Here is a 21,882-nt window from a genome sequence, read left to right as displayed (position 1 = left end):
AACTAACTCACATTTAGTCATTTTAATAAAAAAAATATTTTTTATTTTAAAATATACTAAGCAACAATTACACAAAATGACAAGTTCATAAATAGAATGACTCAATTTGTCCTAAATTGATTTGAAATTAAAAAAATTATCATCAATTGACCTAAAAATAGACAATCTTAATTAATTAAAAATTAAAAAAATTATAACATAGTTAATTTATTAATTCAACTAAAATTTGAAACAACTAAATTAATTAAACAAAAATTGACTAGTATTGCAAAAAATAATAAAATTTGAATATTATTATAAAAATTAAAAAAAGATAAAACATCACAACTTGTAAAAATTTAAATTTATTTTACTATCAGACCAATTAATAATGATTAAAAACTAACCAATCAATAAATAAAACTCAAGCAAAATAAATAAATAAAAGGAGTTAAGAATTATTAGACGGAACAGAAATTACAAAACAAAATCCAAAATCAATAAATGCTGAAATTCTGGGTATTCATCAAACTAATCTCAAATTATCAAAATTTAACAGAAAAACCAAACCAAACCAAATTATTTAAGGCGCAATCCAAACACTTTCACTTCTTTTATTTTCTCTCACGAAACTCTAAAAAAAACTTAGAGAGAGAGAGAGAGCTATAAAATCTCCTCCCACTGCGAGATCTCCACGCAAACTCTCTTCCCCTCTTAATTTTCGCTTCAGTTTTTAATAATTTGAGCTTTATTTTGTGTTTTTTGATCTAAAAAACAAATTTTAGTATTTTTATTTAAAAGTTCATAGATAAAGTAAAAGAGATTAGATTTTAATCTTGTTTATTAGTATGTTTTTTTAATGGGGTCAGGCAAAGGAGCAATTTCTTCTTCCTCTTCTGAAATTATGGATATTTCAGGTAAGCCCTTCACTTTTGATCTGTTTTATATGATTTTTTTCTTTTGTTAATTTATGTTTTTGGCTTTAAATTTGTTGTGTTTTTGGAATTTTATTAAACAAGTTTGGATCTTTTTTGAATTTTGAATTCGGGTTGATTTGTTTCATTGAATCTGTATTTTAGACTGTTGGATATATTTTGAATTGTATTGTGATTGCTGCTTTAGCTTGAGGTAGCTTGTGGGTATCTTAAAGCAGGCATTTTTATGGCTTAGGACGTTTATTAGTTGTTAACATTGTTGTCTGAAGAGTTTAATAATTAGAAGAAAAGATAATTCTAAGTCATGTGTGCATACTTGGAGAAGGAATTAGGTTTGTTGGTGTTTATGTTCTGGTGATAGTTTTGTTGTTTGATTCATCTCGTCTTATGGAGGTTATTATCGAGTTAATTACTAAATTTTAATGATTTCAGCACTTTTGATTGTCATATAAGATAGTTGAGCTCTTGATGATAATGTGCTTCTTGGAATTGTATATTACTGTTGCATGGTTTGAATGTATGGACATTTGGTTAAACGACATGAAGTATATAGATTTGATTTGAATGAATGGCTGACATTGTTGTATATTTTGTAGGTGTTCAAGAGAGGCATCAATTAGAGCTAGAAAACTTGACACTGACAACGCAACCTTTTAAAACAATGAAGTTCTTTATTTTTGCTATGGCTCTGTATTTTAAGCGATCAGTATCGTATCTTTTGGCAAAAGGTGGTTGGCTAATGCTCTTAAGCATCATTGTGGCAGCGATTGGGATTCTTCTTGTGACCATTGACGGGCCTCATGAGAAGGTATTGCAGTCGCTAATTGTCTTAGGCTTTATTATGTTTTTGTGAAAGCACAACATGTATTTATATCGAAATGTTTAAGAGGCTCTTTTGTAGTTTGCTATAGATGATTCAATTACAAAATGATTTAATCTTCTAACCACATTTGTTAATAAGATGTACACAATGTTTTTATCCTTTTGTTGTACTAAACACTTTCTATGCATATATCATAATTGGTGCTTACTTTTTTCTGCATGCTCGTGCAGCATATGGAAGAACTTTCTCATTACTGGCGGTTTGGATTGTGGTGGGTTGCCCTTGGTGTTGCATCTTCCATTGGTCTTGGTAAGCAGAAATAGTTTGGATGAATGTCTAGATTCTATGTTGGGACTTGGCAAAAGTTTCTCTAGAGATATGCATTTTTAAAAGTTCGGATATAATTTTTGGTTTCACTGTTAGATAATTTCCCCTGACTAGAAAGTGTTTCTATCATGCTCAATAATTTAATGCCAAGTAGGCTTGCCGGCTCTTGAATATGGTTTACTCAACTCAACTATCAGTCTTGGCATTTTGTTCTGAAAATAATGCTTATGTGCAAAGAGCTGGTGTGGGGTATTACTTTGTATGTTTTCAATTGATTTTTTTCTGATGGAAGTTATTAAAATGAACATTAAGTATGCAATTACTGTTACAGCATATTCATATCTACATCGGAGGAATAGTGGTCGAAATGTTCCATGTTAGCCTTTTTTCTACGGTGTCCCTGTCCATGATAGAACAAAAATTTAATGCAAAATAAAATTTGCAATCTGAGGTTCTTAAATTCTACATTAAAACATAATAATCCAATGAGTTATCTTAATAGTCTTGCTCAGTTGTGAATCTCATGCTGCACGGTTTATTACTTTATGCATATTGTACTTGCAAAGAATTATTGATAGATTAGTTTAATGCTGGCTTTTGGATTCAATTATGTGGTTTTCGTGTCAAATAAAGTTTTTGGTGATTAAAGTGATCGACATACTAGTTTTATAAGCACTTGTATTCCTATCATAAATCTAGGATCTGTTTCTCCTAATCTTGCTCTGTCTCTCTCTTCGCATTTCAGGGTCTGGTTTGCACACTTTTGTTCTTTATCTTGGTCCGCACATCGCATTGTTCACATTAAAAGCAATGCAATGCGGCCGAGTTGACTTAAAAAGCGCTGTATATGATACCATACAGCTTAAAAGAGGGCCCTCATGGCTCGACAAAGATTGCCATGAATTTGGAGACCCAGTGTTCCCATCAGCTAATGGGTTGCGGATTCCACTTAGCAGCATTTTGCCACAGGTCCAGATAGAAGCTATTCTATGGGGAGTTGGGACTGCTCTTGGAGAGCTTCCTCCTTATTTCATCTCAAGGGCAGGTATGCTTCTTGCATCATGTTCTGGATCATCTTTTTAGAATTGCATTACATAGCTGTTGAAAATTGTTCAAAGAGGCGGACTTCATACTTTATAGGAATAGAAGCCTTGATTTGGTTTCTTTTGGCAAATATTCGACGTCCTAAGGTTGATTCTTACTGTAAGAGTGAGATTTTCATATATCTTCTGGTTTTGAAGCCCCTTGGATTTTCTTATTGTCCAATAGAATCAAAGTGTCATAGGTTGTTCTGAAACTGTTTTCCTGAAGATGATTTTAGGTCATCTTCATCTCTGCATCCTTTTATCTTCGTTTGGCAAGTTACTTCAATATGGGTATGGCATCTGACATCTGTAATAGAATATATAAGTATTACTGATAGATTTTGAAAAGGTTGCTACATACTAGCATGTTTATCTAACTGCCCTTACCGACAATAAAAATACTGAAGGATGGATTTCTTTTTTGGAATCTTCAGTCCCGCGCATGTACTAATGCTAAGGAACTCATGTATGGAAATCTTGAGGAAGCTGCGTTTTCTCATTTCAAAAACATTTCCGTTTCAGAAACTTCTAGAAACTCATGTGAAATTTTTCAGGACCATTTTTGTTTATAATAAAAATTAGATGCTCGGTTTCTAAAAAACATCTAAAGAGTTACTTACAATTAAAAAAAAAAAACTATTTAGTCTTCCATAAATCTTATTTCACCTTATTTCTCACGTTACCCTCTAAATATATAATCTTTATCATCCACGTTATTATTTGTTATGGACTTAAATTTTGATTATAGTCAAATAATTTATTTTATTAATTGTCATAAATATATAACAATTTATTTGCATGAAATATTCTTTTTGTAAATAAAATTTGATATTTAAATATATATATATATATATATATATATATATATATATATATATATATATATATATATATATATATTTATATTTAAACAAAATTTTTATTTTTAATATCTATAGATATATTCCTAAATTATTTATTTTTATATGTTTCGCCCACATATCTGTTTCTTTTACTTTTTAGAAATTCATTTCGCGGTTTCCACTTTTTTGTCTATTTCCATTTCCGTTTCCATGCAATGTAGTATACCTACAACCAATGTATCCCGGAGGCAATGTACAATAAGATATATTAGTATCATCTTATGTGAAGTATTGACACTTCCCCTACTTTAGCTGTTCTTTTATTGACGTTTGGTACCAATGTATCCCGGAAGCAATGTACAATAAGATAAATTAGTATCATTTTATGTAAATTAGTATCATCTTATGTAAAGTAGTATCATCTTATGTAAAGTATTGACACTTCCCCTTTAGCTGTTTTTTTATTGAAGTGTGGTGTTGAGACCAACAAAGCATAAAATAGATGCTTATTCTAATATGCTTCTGTGCATATACAATAGTGATTCTAGTGAATATTAATTTACTGCTGTCTAATTGAGTGTATTGCTGATCTTTAAAAGATGAAAATTGTTTTTTCTTCATTCCGTCTTTAAATTTTCACTATCAAATAAGTTTGCAAAGAAAGAAAATGTACATTTATAGAAGTGGCTTGATTATTAGTTCCATCATGCAATAACATGCACATTTTATACAGCAAGCTTATCGGGAAGCAAAGTGGATGCAATGGAAGAATTAAATACTTCCTCATCTGAAGACAGTGGATTCATAGCTTCACACCTTAATGCAATCAAACGCTGGCTTCTGTCACATTCTCAACATTTAAACTTCATCACAATACTAGTACTTGCTTCGGTTAGTTTGATTCCCGTATTACGTGTGATTGATTCATGTTGTATTTATTATACATATGTGTTGCTGATAAACTGTAATCATCTCTCAGGTGCCAAATCCCCTGTTTGACCTTGCTGGCATTATGTGTGGACAATTCGGGATTTCATTTTGGAAGTTTTTCCTTGCAACTTTGATAGGAAAGGCGATTATCAAAACTCATATACAGGTTTCTAATTTTTCTAAAAATTTATGCATTGGTCATTTGAATGGTTAGATTAGCTTTTGCTGCTTAGACAAACAAAGGTTCATTTCGCCCCTCCAACTTAGCACATAAGACCAAAAGAATCCAAGTCTGAGGTTTTGGACAAAAGAACCTACAACTTGTCAATTTTGGTCAGTTTACACCCTAATCTGATGTCATTCACTAATAATTAACAAGCTGTAGGTGTTTTGTCCAAAATCGCCAACTTGGAATTGTTTTATCTTTTTTGCCAAGTTGGATGGCCGAAATTAACCTGTATTGCTTAGACAATTACGCTCTTGCTTTCGATCCTCTGTTGCTGTGATTGTGGTGAAAGGGTAATAACAATTGAACTTGATGCTGCATTTTTAAATGTTGATAGAAGGTGTCCAGTTTTTTTTTTTATGTGCTAATATTCATTGTTTTATGTATTCCCGGCAGACGGTTTTCATCATCTCTGTTTGCAATAATCAACTCCTCGACTGGATAGAGAATGAGTGCATTTGGGTACTTAGCTTTGTCCCTGGTCTCGCTTCTGTGCTACCCAACGTCACAGCAAAGTTGCGTACAATTAAAGAAAAATACATGGCCCCTGCACTACCTCTGCCATCAAATAACAAGGTTCTCTCGAACAACTATTACACGTTCAGTACAGTTTTACGTTCATAAACAACACAATGTTCAAGTTTGAAATAAAAAATGCAAATTTTTTGTTAGTGTCTTATTTTGTTTCCACACTTGCACAAATCTAATTTGAGCTCACACTGCCAGTCTTTGTTCTAAATTGAATTTTTTCCCTCGCAGGTGAAAAAATGGGATTTGTCGTTCGCTGCAATGTGGAACACGATCGTGTGGCTTATGCTGTTGAACTTCTTTTTCAAAATTGTGAACGCCACTGCTCAGAGATATCTCAAGAAACAGCAGGAGAAGCAAATCGCCGAGTTGACAAATAATGTGTCATCTTCCACACATTCTGATTAATAATCTAACCTGAACCGGACCGCCTTGATTAACAGACGACATTCGAAGTTTATTTTCTCTTTGGATTTATATTTTTGCCCTTTGTTACAACTTAGAATTAGGCAGCTGTTTCCTGAGACATTTAAGTCACCCTCAGAGAAATCTTTACGTCAGGAAATTCCTGTTTAGAAGGTATGTATAGAAATAGTGTTCATTGGGGTGAAGTATTTGTTAAGGAACCCTTGAAATTTGGAATGGATGTTACAATTATTCTTTCGAAATGCAAGCCAAATGATTTATGTTATTCTATGGCATTTTGTACTTTAAAAATTTAAATATACATATTTTGCGGTTATTGAGCTATAGTTTTTTGACAATCCGATATTTATTTTTTCAACAATAGGCTGAATTCTGGCTAATTATTGTCTTATATAGATGACAAAAAATTTATATGGCACTTCAACTTGCAAATAATTATTGATTCGAATTGTGATAATAACTTTTAATTTTAGAACAAAGGAAAGTAAAATTAAACAAATAAAATAAAAATAATGATGACCGAAATATAAAAAATATCTATAACTGTAACAAAATTTAGCTTATTTTTTCTTTAAACTAGACTCAATTCAATAATGCCGTGTCTTGTTATAAGACAGTAAAATTTATATATGTAATTTGTAAATATCGCTTTCGCTATTTAGAAAATGAACATTTTTTTATCGGCTATGTTTTCATCTTCTCTATATTTCAAATTAGTTTTCAAGTATTATATATTTGAAATTGGTCAACAGACTATCATGAAGTTAATTATATGTTATTCTTAAGATCTGATGAATAAAAATAATTATTCTCACAACAATAATAATATATCAAACCAAATCAAGTTCTGAATATTCAAATAAATAATATTAGCAAATCCACTATTACATTAAAATAAGTATAGTATTAGTATGAGTAGGACATTAATTAAAATATTGATGGTCTACTGATTAAGAATTTAATTAAATTTGTATATCTAGTCATCACTAGTATTAAAATGGGTGCCCATGTGGAAGTGATTATCTGTATTATTTTATCATGAAGATAATCTATAATCTAACAAGTTTAAACACTATTGATTTACTTGCCATTACAGAATAAGATATGGTATTAGTTCCAATAAATAAGTGTACATTAAAATAATAAACAAGACGTAAGATGATATATTTTAATTATGACCCACTTAATTAAAATTTATATTTGACAGATTAAAAAAAAGAAATAATTACTAATCTCCCCACCCCACCATGATGCATCACTCATTTCAAATTTCAAATTACTTTTATTTTTTTATTGCTTTTAATTAAGATTTAAGAGTATTGAATAAGACTTGGTCAATGATATGTAATAGTGACGTCATTAAACGCGGATGCTGATGTGTATATTATGTGAGAATGAGACCTCTGATAGTGAACCAAGATGAATTAATCTACTTGGTGCTTCCGTTCCTGAAAACAAAATTCAGTTTATACTATTTTTATTGTCGGAGAATTAAAATCAAGGTGGTCTGAATTGCTTACATTTTTCGTCAATAAAGAAAAAAAATCCAAAATTTTGAAAGAAAAAAAAATCACCTGATTTGCAGCTCAGCTTGTTGGTGAAAATCTTTAAACATCAAAATTCTGATATGAGTCTTAATTAAGAAGAATATCCAAAAAACTTGCTATATATCAAATGGTATAAGCGTCGAGAATATTGCATCTGCTATGTCGTTAGTTCAATTCCGCCTAAAAACGTTCTCAAATTAAAATCCGACGAATTCAAGAAAGTATCAAGAATGATGAAATTTGTTTTCAGAATGTTTTGGTGAATCATGGAATGGTTGAATATTGAACTGAAGGAAGAAGAGCTATGGAAGTGGATTATGTAGTTGTTGAAAAAGGTTCTTAAGAATGGTTGATTTTTAGATGTATTGTAGGTTTGAATGATTGGATTAAAGTGGAGCAATAAATTCTATAACTAAATAAAATGGAGACCCACAATTTTGGGTGGTGGGTGGGGCAGCGTCACATTTAATGTGACCCTAACTATCGTGTATATGCATTTAAAAATTGAACCGAACTAAAAGTTCATTGTTCGGTACGGTTATTCACCGGAAAAAATTTAATTTTAAAAATCGAATAAACCGAATGAAAAAAAATATAATTTCATACAACATATAAATATATTAATATATAAAAAATTTATTGACACTAACTATTCAATGTTACAGTCGACCCTCTAATAGTTAATATTCAATAAATTAATAATTCTAATAATTAATAAAAAATTAAGAGAACCAATTTCGTTTCACGTCGGATAACTAACAATTCTATTATTTAATAATTAATAAAATTTAAAATATATTCTATATGAATATTAATTATTAGAGAGATTTTTTAAAAGAAATATATAACAGTTGATGATTTATTTGAGGCAATACTAACCTTAATTCATAAAGTGGAAGCTAAAATACCATCAAATTATGACTTTTTTATTTTTTTGAGAAATTTCAATGAAAGTTATTAGATAAACAAGTTAAAGTAAGTGAAGCATCTCTAATATAAAAAGATATTAAAAATTATTTTACTTTATGAATACAAGTTCTTGATAATTATTTTTTAATTTGATATCAATTGATATTTTTTAAATTGAATGTAAAATTACTTTTTTAAAATTGAGTGATTTGTAAAGTGTATTTAGTTAGTTTTTTTTATAATTTAGTATTAATATTAGGTCTATTAATATAGATGCTTTAAAATATTTTTTATATTTTTATAATTGTTTTATACAAATTCAATAAATTAATAATTTTAATAATTAATAAATTTTTGATCCACCATATGTATTAATTATCAGATGGACGACTGTACTTTAAAAGAAAATTAATGTTAAATTAATTTTAAAATAAAAAAAGTAAAAATCTGTGTTTGTTAACCAAATCAAATTTTTTAGTTTGATTTTTATAGTTCAATTTGGAGATTTTTCCATTTTCAGTGGTCGGTTTTGTTCGGTTCGTAATCGAACCAATCAAACCGACTAATGCTCACCCCTAAATATAAACAAGTTAAACTAGTCATGAGTTATTTGACATAACACTCTTATATAACAGCAACGTGTCTTTGATACTAGTTATTGGTAATGACGGGTTAAGTTTACGTGGACTATTTTGCATGCCATTTTTTCCTTTTTCTATAAAAACAAAAAGAAAAAACCAACAAATTCTTTTGTCTTCTGAAAATTTCATGTAAAATAATATATCTTTTAAAAATAATGGGTCAACTAGTCCTGAATTTGTGACACAAAATTATCTAATCTAATTTATATTTTTAAAATAAATAACTCTAAAACTCTTAATTTTTAAGATAAATAACTACTTAATTTATATATTTTTTTAAAAATAGTTTATAATAATTATTTCGTAACAATTAGAGAAGAATTTAATTATATTTTTTATATGCCTCACATCCAATTTGTATTTTACGCGTTTTAAAAATACAATTATGAAGTTATTTGATCAAAAATAAAAAAATTGAACTTAATTGTTCAAAAAAGTATAAATTAGATGAGATGATCCGTATCATAAATTCAGGATGCGCGTTGACCCTTTATTCCTTTTTAATAGTATAATATATAAATTATTAAATAAATATTTAAAGATACCATTCTATTGAAGATAGAGTAAATTAATTAAATAAGACCAACTGAAAATAAATTTTTAATGTTTGATCTATTTAAAAATAAAATAAAACAATAGAAAAGATATTTAAAGGTATACTTGTGATGACATAAAATAAATTAAAAATATCCGTATATTCTAAAATTTCAAATTATCTTTTACAACCTTTAAATTTGCTTTTTGACGATGTTCCATTTTTTAAAAAATAATTTAATCTTTAAAAAATTTAATCAAACAAGAATTTCCTACATGCAAGCTCAAAATAAATTTCAATCATACCTTGTATTATATGATCAATAAAAAAATTTTACATTCGCTCATTAGTTTGATTGATGAAAATTTATTGTCTTCTAACATTGATAAAATCGTCACTGAACAATAGTTTAAATAATATCAATTTTGAGCAGCATTCTTATAAAGTTGTTAATTTTGATTTTTTTTCCTACCAGTGCTTACTTCTTTTTTTCTTCATCTTCTTCAAGGGTGGGAGATGATGATTTTTCCGGTTAACCGGAAAATCATTTTCTCTCCGCCCATAGTACTATTAATCGCAGATCTACTTTTTTGTTGCAATAAATTTTATTCTAAGGTGTTTATTTGAATGTTATTTTGATTGAATAAAGTCTTTTAACTCCTCTTTGATCCGTTCGAGTTTTAGATCTATGTTCTTGTAGATCTAAAAATTGGAAGCACTAATGGATCTATATTGAAGATGGGATTTGGAAAGTTTGAAGTTTCAAGAAGCAAGCGTTTCAAGATCGTATTTTCAATTTGAACCATGTATGTTTTGGGTAACCTTTTGATGGTTGAAAAAGCCCTAATCGATGACTGTATTAACAGCTCTCATCATTATTTTAGAATAGTTCTTTTAATTTGTTGAAGAACCATTCATCTATGTAATTTTCATTTTCATCAATGAAAGTTTTAGCCTTTGTTAAAAAAAAAAAAAAAAAAAGAAAAACAACTGGCCTAAGAGTCGTTCCTTATAAATTTTTGCATTAGCCCTGAAAACCAATACTAATTAAAAGGGAGAGATGGAATCCATCTTAATATATGGTTTTTAATTAGGAAGATGTAATAAAATTGGTATACATATATATATTTACAGGATTTATTGTAAATTAAAGTATGAACTTTTGACATGTTTTTTAATTCTAATATTAACTTTAAATTTTAATAATCTAAAAGAAGAATTATTGATTTTTTTGTCATAAAATGGTAATTTTATTAAAAAAATCGACTAAGAGTCTCGAATATAGCCAAATCAATTGTGATAGAGTGACAATAAAATGATACAAGATAAAAATGAGAGTCCTCTAAAAAAAGATAAAAATGAGAATTTTTTAAAAAAATATACAATATTCAGTACATGTTTAATGTATGTGAAAATAAAAATATAACAAAAGAATGAAACGAAAAGAATAAATTACTAATATTGAAGCATAAAAAGGGAAAATAATTTGTCTTTATAAAAAAAAGTTTCACTTTGATGAAATTATAAGGCCTAATTACTCAAAAAGACCAAACGTTTAGTAAAAGTTTTAATTATATCCAAACGTTTAAATCGTCTCCATAATATTTAAACCTATATGATAACGTTTTAAAAATGTTCAACCTCCAAAATTGATGATATGTCGCTTAGGTGACACGTTGTGCGTGACACGTCATATTATATTTTTGGATATTATGGAGACTTTTGCTAAACTTTTGGACATTATGAAGATTTTTACTAAATGTTTGCTCTTTTTAAGATTTAATTTTTATCGATGTGGCAAGCACTGACACGCCACTTAAGTGACACATAAGCACAAACACATTCCATTTGGAGGTTGAACATTTTTAAAACGTTATCATATAGGTTTGGATATTATCGAGATAATTTAAATATTTGGATATAATGGAGATTTTCACTAAATATTTGGCATTTTTGGATTATTAAGCCAAATTATAAAAAGAAGAAAACAATTGAATGATTGATGAATCTTTGCAGCATTGTCCACTGGACAGGAAGGCCTCTATGGGATACGATACAGCTTGTGGTGGGACTGGGACTCCATTTATGTCAAACTTAACATGCCTCTACGTGTCTCATTTCCTCTACCTATATTTTTTAACAATTCAATTCATAAATTTAGTAATATTCCTTTGAACTTTTTACTCACCCAAAATATCCTTTTGCCCATTTATATTGTATCTAAATTTACATAGTGTAGCCACTGAGTTCTAGTCCAAAAAGTTAAGAAAAGCAACATATTAAAAATAAATAGAAAATTATTTAAAAAATAAATTATTAAATTATTAGATCTAACCAAATATTATATATATATATATATATTTATGTTAAAAGTAAATTTAAAGATTAAAGTAATTAATCAGATTTTTTAAAGATTAAAGTAATTAATCAGATTTTTTAATTTAATTGACAAATATAAAAAATGAACATAGTGACTTCTTTGTTTTAAATCATCAAAAAAAAGTTTAAACACAATGGATGATGAAGACTTTAATAATATCTAAAAACAATTAAAATAACTATTATAAGGGTGGATGGATGAGTGGGGTCATAAGTTGGGATAAGCTAATCTTTGGATGGGATAACGTAATCTTGTAATGTTTCATATAAACTCAAAATTTTCCATTTTGTTGGGTTCAAAGCAAAGCAAAAATAAAATTATATTTCATATAATAAAATAATTATAATAAAGTGGCGTCATGGGCTGCTCTTTCCATTAATTGATTCTTTCTTGTAGGACCCTTCAAAAAGAATCCCTTCATTATTTTAATTTTCCCTCTGTATTTCATGCTATTGCCAAATCAAATTTATTTGGTTAATATTTTTATTTAATACCAACAAGTTTGTAACCATAATTAGATGGTGCAATCTGGTGATGGGAGCTCTTTTTTATAGGATAGAGGTCTTTAGTTTAAATTTTCACTCACAATTTAAGAGATTAATATTTAAGGAACATATATGAAATTTCACTAATAATGCAATGACATTGAATATTTAACTATTAATACATGAGATTATAACAGTCAATTACTATTTTTATAAAAATAGAAGTTCGTAACTATCAAATACATTCAACTTTTTTACAGTTGAATTCGTAAAAAAAAGTATACTAGTTAAATGCATCCATCACTTATAGGCTAGCAAAAAAAATCGCCGTTTCTGAATTTATAAGTTAAAATTAATTAATTTAAAATAATATTTAAAATTTCAGGTTAAATAGCACTCAGAATGTACAAAATAAATACTTTATGATTTCGCTGACTGATAGGAATTATTTGACCTAAATTTAAAAACAATTATTTTTAATAAACTAAAATAATTAAATGTGAATTTTTCAATTATCATGAGACTCTGATAACCTTTCCTTTTTTGTTATCTCCATTCAAAAAGATACTTTTCATTTCATTTAATTTTTTATTTCAGCTTAGCTACTATTTATTGTCTCTTTAAATTTATTTTACTGCGGTAATGTAATTCACATCCGTTATTCTGTTCCTTTTTTTATTTTATTTATAAAGAATTGATAAAAAGTGGGTACACGTGTGTAGATGAGGAATAGCTTTAAAACACAACCTACAGGCAAGGGAAGATGTCAGATGATTGTCTGTACACACATGATGACCCACACTAGTAGTACAAGTAGGACCAAACCTTTTTTTATGGGACCCAATTCTGTTCCACTTCTTTTTTAAGGGACCACTAGGGAAGGGCAAATTTGACAAATTAAAAAAAATCACATCATATGAAAGATAGATATCACAGATAGATACTGTTCATATAATAAGTTTGCAGAACTAAAAACTGATAAAAAGTTAGTAATAGTAATACTCACAATAAAGAGACTAACCCTTTTCCAACAACCCATTTTTGTCAAAAGATAGCCAATTTGCAGTGGAAAATTCCATTGCCACCACTATCACTAGTTTAGTATATTTACAATTTAACCAAACAAATCTATCTACACCATCACTAGGTGGGACCATCTAATGGGCCCACAAGATAAGGCACAATATAAAAAACAAAAAAGCAGCCTTATAGTAAGCAAGTAACATTATACCCCAACTCCTAATGCATCCACATCAGTATAGCACCATCATGAGAAACTTAATGAAGGCTAAATTTGAAAAAATTAGAGGGGGGTTTTAACAGATACATACACACCCTCTGCATATATATGTTCATATATAAATTTGTCTAATTACTACTCATCTTTCCTGGAAAATATAATTAGATCCCCAAAAGAGAAAAAGGAAAATTCTACTAAAACTGAAAATTAAATCCTCCATTGCTATCCCTAAACAAGGAAAATACAAATCTTTTTCTTTTCTTCTCTCACGCTCATTATCATCATCTTCTTTGATCTCTTCTTTTTTTTTTCCTTTGATTCATTTGCACATTGTCCGGTTAGGATGATTAATATACACTAGAGCAACAGAACAATGCAAGCAAAACCTCAGTACACATACCATCCCACTGGCTCGACTTGTTTTCCAAAATCGTGGGCTATGTCCGCTGCTTCCCGGACTGCCAAAGGGGATAAGATCCCCGTTCACCCAAATCTCATTCAGCACGGGTGGCTATCTTCGGCGCTCACCATCTGGGGGTTGCCATGATATAATGTAGTGGAGGCATTCTAATCCGCAGCTGGTTGTTTCTGCTCTGCTGGCTTCACCTGAACAGCATGAACATATGGGAAACTAGCAGGTAGGAGATGTGTCTTGCCGGAAGACTGTGCAGCAGCAAACTGGGCGTGCATAAGCCCCTGCGAAGACAAGCCACCACCTTTCATACTATTTGCAGCTGCTGCAGCAGCTGCGGCTGCAACTGCCTTTGCAGGATCGGTAGTAGTGGCATTTGACATTGACACAGGACAAAGCATCATCCCTCCTGAAGATGTCACCGACGAGCCTTGTTGCTGGTGCTGCTGGTCACTACGATGTCTTTGGAGATAAAACCCACTTGCGGGATTTGAATGTGTTGAACCTGCAGCATGCTGAACTTGAGCTTGCATAAAACTATTTGTGTATATCATCTGTGCTTGCTGCAGTGCATGCTTCGGAATCTGCTGCTGCTGTACCTGAGACTTTGTAGCTGAGTTACAAGATGACGTTGAATTTTGGGGATGCCCGAGAATTGATTGAACATTCCTCCCACCCACCGGAGATGACTTCTGTGCAGGCGCTGACGAGGAATTCTTGGCCTGCTGAGAGGAAAGTGTAGACGATTGCCCCCCTTTGTTACTTGTGGAATTTGATGTTGTCCTTGGGCTCCCACCAGCACTCTTAGAAACTGAAGTAGTTGGAGAACCAACTGCCACTGGAGGAGATGGAGACTGATTACCGTTAGGGGTTGGCTGTCCTTGCGGTCCGCCCGACGCTTTCGGATTGGCAGCGAAAGATATCTGTGTGTGTCCTTGTTGCATGCGGCCTTGTTGCTGTTGGGGAAGGTTCTTAAGGGATGTTGAAGTGGAGGCAAGAGATGGCGAAGGAACTCGGGATGTAGTGGTTCTGACAGAATTGTTCCATTGTGGAGACTGAGCCGGACTATTGCCGCTTTGTATAAGATTTGAGGGAAACCCTGAGAGTGCATTAGAGAACTTGGCAGACATTGACGAAGATGAAGGAATGTGTTCTGGGTATACACTCCCATTAGTTGTGGGCGTTTTGCTTCGAGCAGAAGCCGCAGCTGCTGCTGCAAATTGGTGCTGCTTTTGGAGTTGAATCATTTGCTGATGATGTTGATGTTGTTGTTGTTGATGCTGTTGTTGTTGTTGAAGCTGTTGTTGATGTTGTTGCTGTTGCTGATGTTGCTGTTGATTGCGCTGCATTTGCTGCTGTATACTAGTAGCATTTCCAGTGCTTATAGAGGCTGACATAACAGAACCACTGGTCCGAGCAGGAGCAGATCCTAGATTGAATGGTCGTACAGAGCTATCAATCACAGTGTTGCCTGGCATGGTTAAAACAGATGCATCTGTTAAATCTGGCCGAGAAAAAGCAATCGACTGCCCAGCAGTTGCCTGTGACTTTCCTCCTGGAATCGTCTTCCTGTCATCTTCTGCATTTGGACCATCAGCAGTACCACCAGTTTTCCCTTCTTCAGAAGCACGGTAATTCTTCTTCTGCTGAGCTGCTTGGGCAGCCGCAGCTGCCATAAACTGATACCCTTGTCTGGCAGCTTCTGGAAGACTCTGTAGAATAGCATGATTCTGTGCAATTGATGCCATATCAAGGCTCGGAGGAGCTGTGGCTCCATTAATGGAAGCAAATGACATGGCAAAGGCCTGAGATGGCTCAATCTTAGAGCCTTGTGATTGTGATTGCTGCTGTTGTTTCTTTTCACCAGGATTGCCACTTGTAGTAGTTGCCCCACTCATTGATGGAGCCATCAAAGCAAAATTTGGCGGATGCATGGGTATTGCAAAATTCTGACCATATATATTCATGGTTGCTCGAGCAACTCGACTATCAGCAGTAGAAGGGCTATCTTCACCTAAATCACTCTCATGCTGGCGACCATGATGGGGGGCATTCTGGTTCTGCATCTGCTGCCGATGCTGCAGCTGTTGCTGCGCTGACTGGTTTTTTGAAGTAGAAAAGCTTTGCAAATTTCCATTGCCACCATTAATACTTCCATGAGGCCTCTGCTGCTGATTCTGCAGATGCTTTTGAGATGATGAAGAACTGGAAATACTTGCATTCTGGTGAGCTTGTTGCCCCTGTTGAGAGTGTGGATTTGGGGACTGTTGTTGTTGAAGATGTGAAGGATGGATCATTTGGGATGAATAAAAAGACCCATTGAAGAAAGGCATCGCCTGCGAGGGGGTTCCTCTATAAGTTGGTGTTGCCCCTACATGTGCAGGAATTGGAATTGGGTATGCACTATTCTGCAATATCGCCAAGTACTGGGTTTCATTGCCAGGCATATTTGGGTAGTTGAAGCTCATTGCTGTAGCACCAGCATTCAATGACGCAGAACTAGAGGTGCTTGACGAAGGTGCGCTACCTGGACCAGGAGGAGACTTCACAGTCCCAGGTCGGACTGAAGCAGCAGCTGCAGCAGCTGCCTGTTGCTGATTTAAAGGGAAGATGAAAGCAGGACCATGCTGTAATGAACAGAACGCAAAAACCAACAATTTTTAGACAACCAGCCTTAAAACTCCATAGAGAAACATTACTGCTACTTGCACAAAGAAACATACCAAGATATTACTGGGTGCTCCTGGAGGTAGTGGTTGTTGAAGCAAAATTTGCTTTCTTTGCGCAGCATCTACAATGTTGGCAGCTTGAGAGTTCTTATCCTTTACACTCTGACCAGGGAAGATGGCCAGACTCTGACCCTTTTCTTGCGCAGCGTTAATAGCCCTCCCGGCATGCAAATCAGTTGAAGGCACTACATTCACATTGCATGGCTTTGCCCCAAATTGCAAAGCAGAACCAGCGGCCCCTGCTGGCCAGTAGGGATTCATCCTTGTAAATTGCTGGTGATAATGAATATTCCGTGCAATGTAGCAATGCGTAGCGCACCTTTTTGGCCTCGGGTGGCTAAAAAGCAAATGTGGAGGCTACAAGAATTTTAGAACCAAAAGGAAAAGAAAAATCATCAAAAATCAATATATCATACTTCCTGAAACTTCAAAAAGAAAATATTCATGAATTACCTGTATAGCTGCCTGAGGTACAGAGCTCCCATCCATAGTTACAACTCCTTGCAGAGGTGCCACATATCTGGCGATTATCAAATTGTCAATTTCCTTTAAGAAAAAAGATAATATAAAAAGAAGGCAAACAAAACAATCCGGACCATACCCCATGTGAGGAAGCCCACCAGGCCAGCTCGCCATAGACATAGGCAAAGGAAGGGAATTTGATTGAGCTGAAGATGAGAAAGAAGAAAAAAATTGATTCAGCACTCCAGTAGGAAAAATTCCTGAGAAGAAAGTCTCCACAAGGAAAAATAAACATTCCCTCAAGAAAAATTACAAAACCATACCAGCTTTGTCACTGTTCGGTTGCTTCTGAACATGGTGATGCGCCTTGTTACCACTTCCGGTAACATTGCCGCTATCTCTGTCAGATTTCTCCAAATCGAGCTGCAGATCAATGTTTCTTTCTTTAATAATTGGTTTCTGGGATTCAATTTCTTCAGCAATGACTTTTTCCTTTTTCTCCTCAGAACCCATACTCCCATCTTTTCCGATTCTTACCGCCTTATTAACTTCTTTGACCGTGGACTTCTTTTCCTGAACATCACAGAACAAATCAACACATTAATTTTCACTAAACAGCGCAGCATTAGACAGGACTCATTGATGATAAACTAGAAAAAAGGGTGGGGCCTATTCACCATTTCCATATCTGTGACTACTGCTTTAGGATCTACAGCCACATAATCAACCTCGCTGTCCCTTTCTGGAGATGATCTTAATGGGGGTGGAGCCTGTCATTCCAGAAGAAAAGTTAAAATCATAAATGAAAAAACTCTAGAATTAAATTTCGAAAAAGAAAATATAGATTGATAAAGAAAATTGTTGAAGATCCTCACCATTAGATCTATTTGGAACTTCTCTTCTCGCACGGTTTCAATCTCAGAAACAGTCGAATTTCTGAATCATGAGAAAGAGAAAAAAAATGTAAAATCCCCCATTTTTTGGAAAAACCAAGAAAATAAAAATAAAAATCTGATACAAAGGAAATCATTTTCAATACTCACGTTTTAGCGGCTGTGGCTCCCTCGCGATCATCATCCAATCTCATAGCAGAAATGGAGGGAGATTCTTTTCTAGGCGACCGAGAGGGCTCTTCTTGATTTACAACTGAATCTCTTTTGCTATCTGATTCTTGAATCGCCGGCTTTGAATCAGATAACAGATCATTCTCAGACTTCACCAGCTCAACCTTTTGCTCTATTGACGCTGGTGCAGCAGCTTGTTTGGCGATAGTATCAAGATAAACAGCGCCATTTTCAACTAAAGATCCTGAGTTTTTATCCAAACTGTGAGAACAATTTTCAACTTTTGCAGGCTGATCAATATCAGACTTGATTGTAGACGAAATGGGATTGTTTCTTGCTGGATAAACTGATGGATTATCTTCCTCATACTTCACTGGTCTTGGTCTTTTTCTCTTTGGAGCTGCAAAAATCAAAAACTATTAAGTAATCATTCACGGATCTCAAATTTTCCCCAACTTTTTCATCAGTTTCTTTGAAACCAATCAAAAACGAATCCTTGAGTTTTTATTTGCTAAAATAACTCACCACTTATAGTCATAGGAGCCGCGGATGAGCTAGAATTAGTAGGCGGAATTGAAGAAGAATGAGGTAGATTAGAGATCGGAGATGAAACTCTGGATTTAGCATCACCAGTGGATTTACTGATATTATTATTACTCGAATCTCTCGATTCAAACTTCATCAAATCGTTTGTTGATTCTTGCTTTGAAGGACCTTGAGGTTGTCTCATCAATCCGTATAAAACTTCAGCAATCTCGATCTCAATCTCTTCTTGATTTGAAGTAGTACTATTGAACTTCGGTGATGATTTCGGCGGTCTCTGCTTAGGTCCATTCGGCTTCTGCACCACCAAAAAAAACTCAGTTAACCATCAATGATCAATCCAAGCAAACCAAGCATAAAAACAATCAAATCCCTAACCATTTTCTTTTTAACTGAAGCATTAGATGAAGACGGAGGCGAAACCGGAGCAGGCGAAGCGGAAGCCGAAGCTAACATAGCACTAGGACCACTCGATCTCACCGGAGACGGAGAAGCTTGGCCGTGAATTTGCTCAACACCACTACCACCAACTCCACAACTTGACGCCCATTCATGAGACCTTTTAGTTGAAGCTGAAAAACAACAAACACACACATCAATCAACTTACTAAATCAAACCAAAATCTAATACGAAAATCAAAATTTAGAAAAACAAAACCACCTCTCTACCTGACCGAGCTTTTCTAGGAACCGACACGCCAATCATTTCATCAGGCGCCTTCCACGGCGATGTTGTTACGGCTGCTGCCGCTGTATTAACTGGCGCCGCCGCCGCTGACCTAAAAACTTTGGACGGCGGAGGGAAGCTTTTACGGTGATGATGATTAGACAAAGAAGAAGAAATAGAGGAAGGATTCGGCGGTAACATCCTCATCGAACTACCTAAACCTAAACCCGCAGCTCCGTCGTCGTCGTCGTCTTCTTCTTCGTCGTTTACACTTTCTTCAGAACTATCGTCGTTTACGCCTCCGTCTTCTCTAATACTATTCCCGTGCATCAATCTATCTCCTCGTCTTCTCTTCCCTCTACTAGCGCTACTCATCATCCGATCTCTCTCCCTCTCCCGCTCGCGCTCCCTGTCTCGGTCGCGGTCACGGTCCCGGTCACGCTCTCTGTCCCGGTCACGCTCTCGATCCCGATCTCGTTCCCGATCTTTTTTTACCGGTCCTCGATCTCTTAATCTCGCCGTTTCTTGTAACTCCACCGGTCCGTCGTCTTCTACAATTACAATTAAAGAAATCAATTAGAAGCAGTTTAGATCTGGAGAAAAATTTGAAAGAAAATAAGTTAGTTACCGGGAGAGTCTCTTAGGCTACCACTTCGGTGTCGTCTTCTTGACGCTAAGCCATTACCAGCTGCCATACTGACTCTTCTAGCTTCTCTATTGCGCTCCATCTAATCTAAAATTTCTTTGTACAGATAAATCCAGAAGGTGATTATGATTCTTATATCTCATCACCGGAAACCAAGCATTCTTTGCCGGAAAACGGAGGTGATTTGCTGTGGAGGCTACCGGAAGTTGCAGAATAACTGAATCTTCTTGAACAATTATAAGAAACGACGTAGTTTTAAAAGATCTTATTCTTAAGCTTTGTTTGGCTTATCTTTTTCTCTTTTTCTCTCAAACTTCACGTCCTCCTCTTCATCATTTTCTGATTTCTCTCATCCTTTTAGCTATTTCACTCTCAGCCAAACCCACTCTGTCCTCTAATCAACGGCTGTGATTCACTTGCGATGTTTACATGAATTCGTATCAAGCGTTGGATGAAGGACCACATTGGACGGAGATTAGAGATCGTTAACCTACATGGCAAAATCTCATCCCTTCAAATATCTAATCCCTTTTAACTTTTTCTGCATTACAGTGCCACGTGTCGGCCGTTTCCTTTCTCATCAAGTTTTCATGTTTACACCACTCTCACTACCTGCTATTTGAAATAAATAAGTAATTTTACTTATTTTAATAATTATCTGATGCTAAAAATAAATTATTATCCGCGAATCACGATCAATAAATTAATTAATAATAGGTTGGTTTTGGTCTTGAATTTCCCAAAGCGATGTCGTTACCGGGTATAGCCGGTAAGAAAGACCTTGGTAAAAGCAATATGACGATCACATGGAATCTAGGTGACCGCAGAAAATATCGTTCCAACCGGTCAAAATCCATTATTTCGGTTCCACGTTTCTGTACTTTTTAAATTAATAATATTTTAATGCTAATTATATTGTTCTCCAGATTTAATTATTACGGATGAGAGTAACTTACAGTATATTTCCAAAAGAAAGACCGGTGGCTCCCACCTGAGAAAGCAACTCATTTGGGGCTCTTTTAACGGATGAGATCTACCATTATGACTGAAGATAAATCATTTTCCACCGTCCGATTCCCTATATGACGTGGCTTTATAGCATCATAATAAATAAATAAACACTAAATTAGAAAGAAGAAAACAAATCCTATCTGGCGCCGAACCAACAGGTTCGGACTTTTATGTTTGATTAGCGATTTAGATTACTGATCGTCGATTAGGTTTAATCCAACGTATAATATCACTGCAGAGCTATGGTCACGGAACTCCCGAGAAAAGTGGGCCCGCGATTAGAAAAATATTAATCTCTCTCTGGAAATTATTTCCGCGCGTTGGCCTTATTGTCACGTTCAAGAGATGGTGGTAGCTTATTGATGACGTGTAATGGATCCCACATTCAAAACGGTGGGGCCTACCCTAGCAGATGAAACCTACTTCCCCTAACGCCGCGGTCAAATTTAGCCGCGCGGTTAAAAACATAACAATAATGAAATTACCTACAAAAAAGGCCCCGCTTTGAAC

The 21,882-nt window shown here is 33.7% G+C and overlaps 2 protein-coding genes and 1 long non-coding RNA gene across 4 annotated transcripts; 1 reads left to right on the top strand and 2 right to left on the bottom strand.

The window, feature by feature from the left end:
* The first annotated feature begins 536 nt into the window (after window positions 1–536).
* On the top strand, window positions 537–6,366 carry LOC126669257 (vacuole membrane protein KMS1). Its single transcript, XM_050362676.2, has 8 exons — window positions 537–896; window positions 1,511–1,722; window positions 1,968–2,046; window positions 2,810–3,109; window positions 4,725–4,882; window positions 4,971–5,087; window positions 5,544–5,723; window positions 5,907–6,366. The coding sequence occupies exons 1-8, from the start codon at window positions 839–841 to the stop codon at window positions 6,081–6,083; spliced, it is 1,281 nt and encodes a 426-aa protein (XP_050218633.1). The 5' UTR covers window positions 537–838; the 3' UTR covers window positions 6,084–6,366.
* A 994-nt stretch (window positions 6,367–7,360) lies between these two features.
* Window positions 7,361–8,046, bottom strand: LOC126669981 (uncharacterized). Its single transcript, XR_007638600.2, has 2 exons — window positions 7,676–8,046; window positions 7,361–7,549 (listed from the first exon to the last, which is right to left on the bottom strand). It is a non-coding gene; the product is annotated as an uncharacterized LOC126669981 (long non-coding RNA).
* Window positions 8,047–13,868: 5,822 nt separating this feature from the next.
* Window positions 13,869–20,698, bottom strand: LOC126669283 (protein TIME FOR COFFEE). Of its 2 annotated transcripts, none has more exons than XM_050362718.2 (12): window positions 20,344–20,698; window positions 19,718–20,263; window positions 19,427–19,620; window positions 19,031–19,346; window positions 18,485–18,905; window positions 18,317–18,377; window positions 18,119–18,211; window positions 17,765–18,014; window positions 17,581–17,647; window positions 17,433–17,499; window positions 16,974–17,336; window positions 13,869–16,877 (listed from the first exon to the last, which is right to left on the bottom strand). In XM_050362718.2, the coding sequence occupies exons 1-12, from the start codon at window positions 20,441–20,443 to the stop codon at window positions 14,406–14,408; spliced, it is 4,950 nt and encodes a 1,649-aa protein (XP_050218675.1). In that variant the 5' UTR covers window positions 20,444–20,698; the 3' UTR covers window positions 13,869–14,405. The 2 variants fall into 2 exon arrangements, with proteins under 2 accessions (XP_050218675.1, XP_050218674.1); XM_050362717.2 differs by having other exon boundaries at window positions 19,718–20,266; window positions 20,344–20,697.
* Between the last annotated feature and the right edge of the window lie 1,184 nt (window positions 20,699–21,882).

Source organism: Mercurialis annua, linkage group LG2 (genome assembly GCF_937616625.2).
Source record: "Mercurialis annua linkage group LG2, ddMerAnnu1.2, whole genome shotgun sequence".
In the NCBI taxonomy this organism is placed as follows: Eukaryota; Viridiplantae; Streptophyta; class Magnoliopsida; order Malpighiales; family Euphorbiaceae; genus Mercurialis; species Mercurialis annua.
The sequence above is the reverse complement of the archived record's forward strand: the minus strand, read 5'-3'. Positions and strand labels throughout refer to the sequence as shown.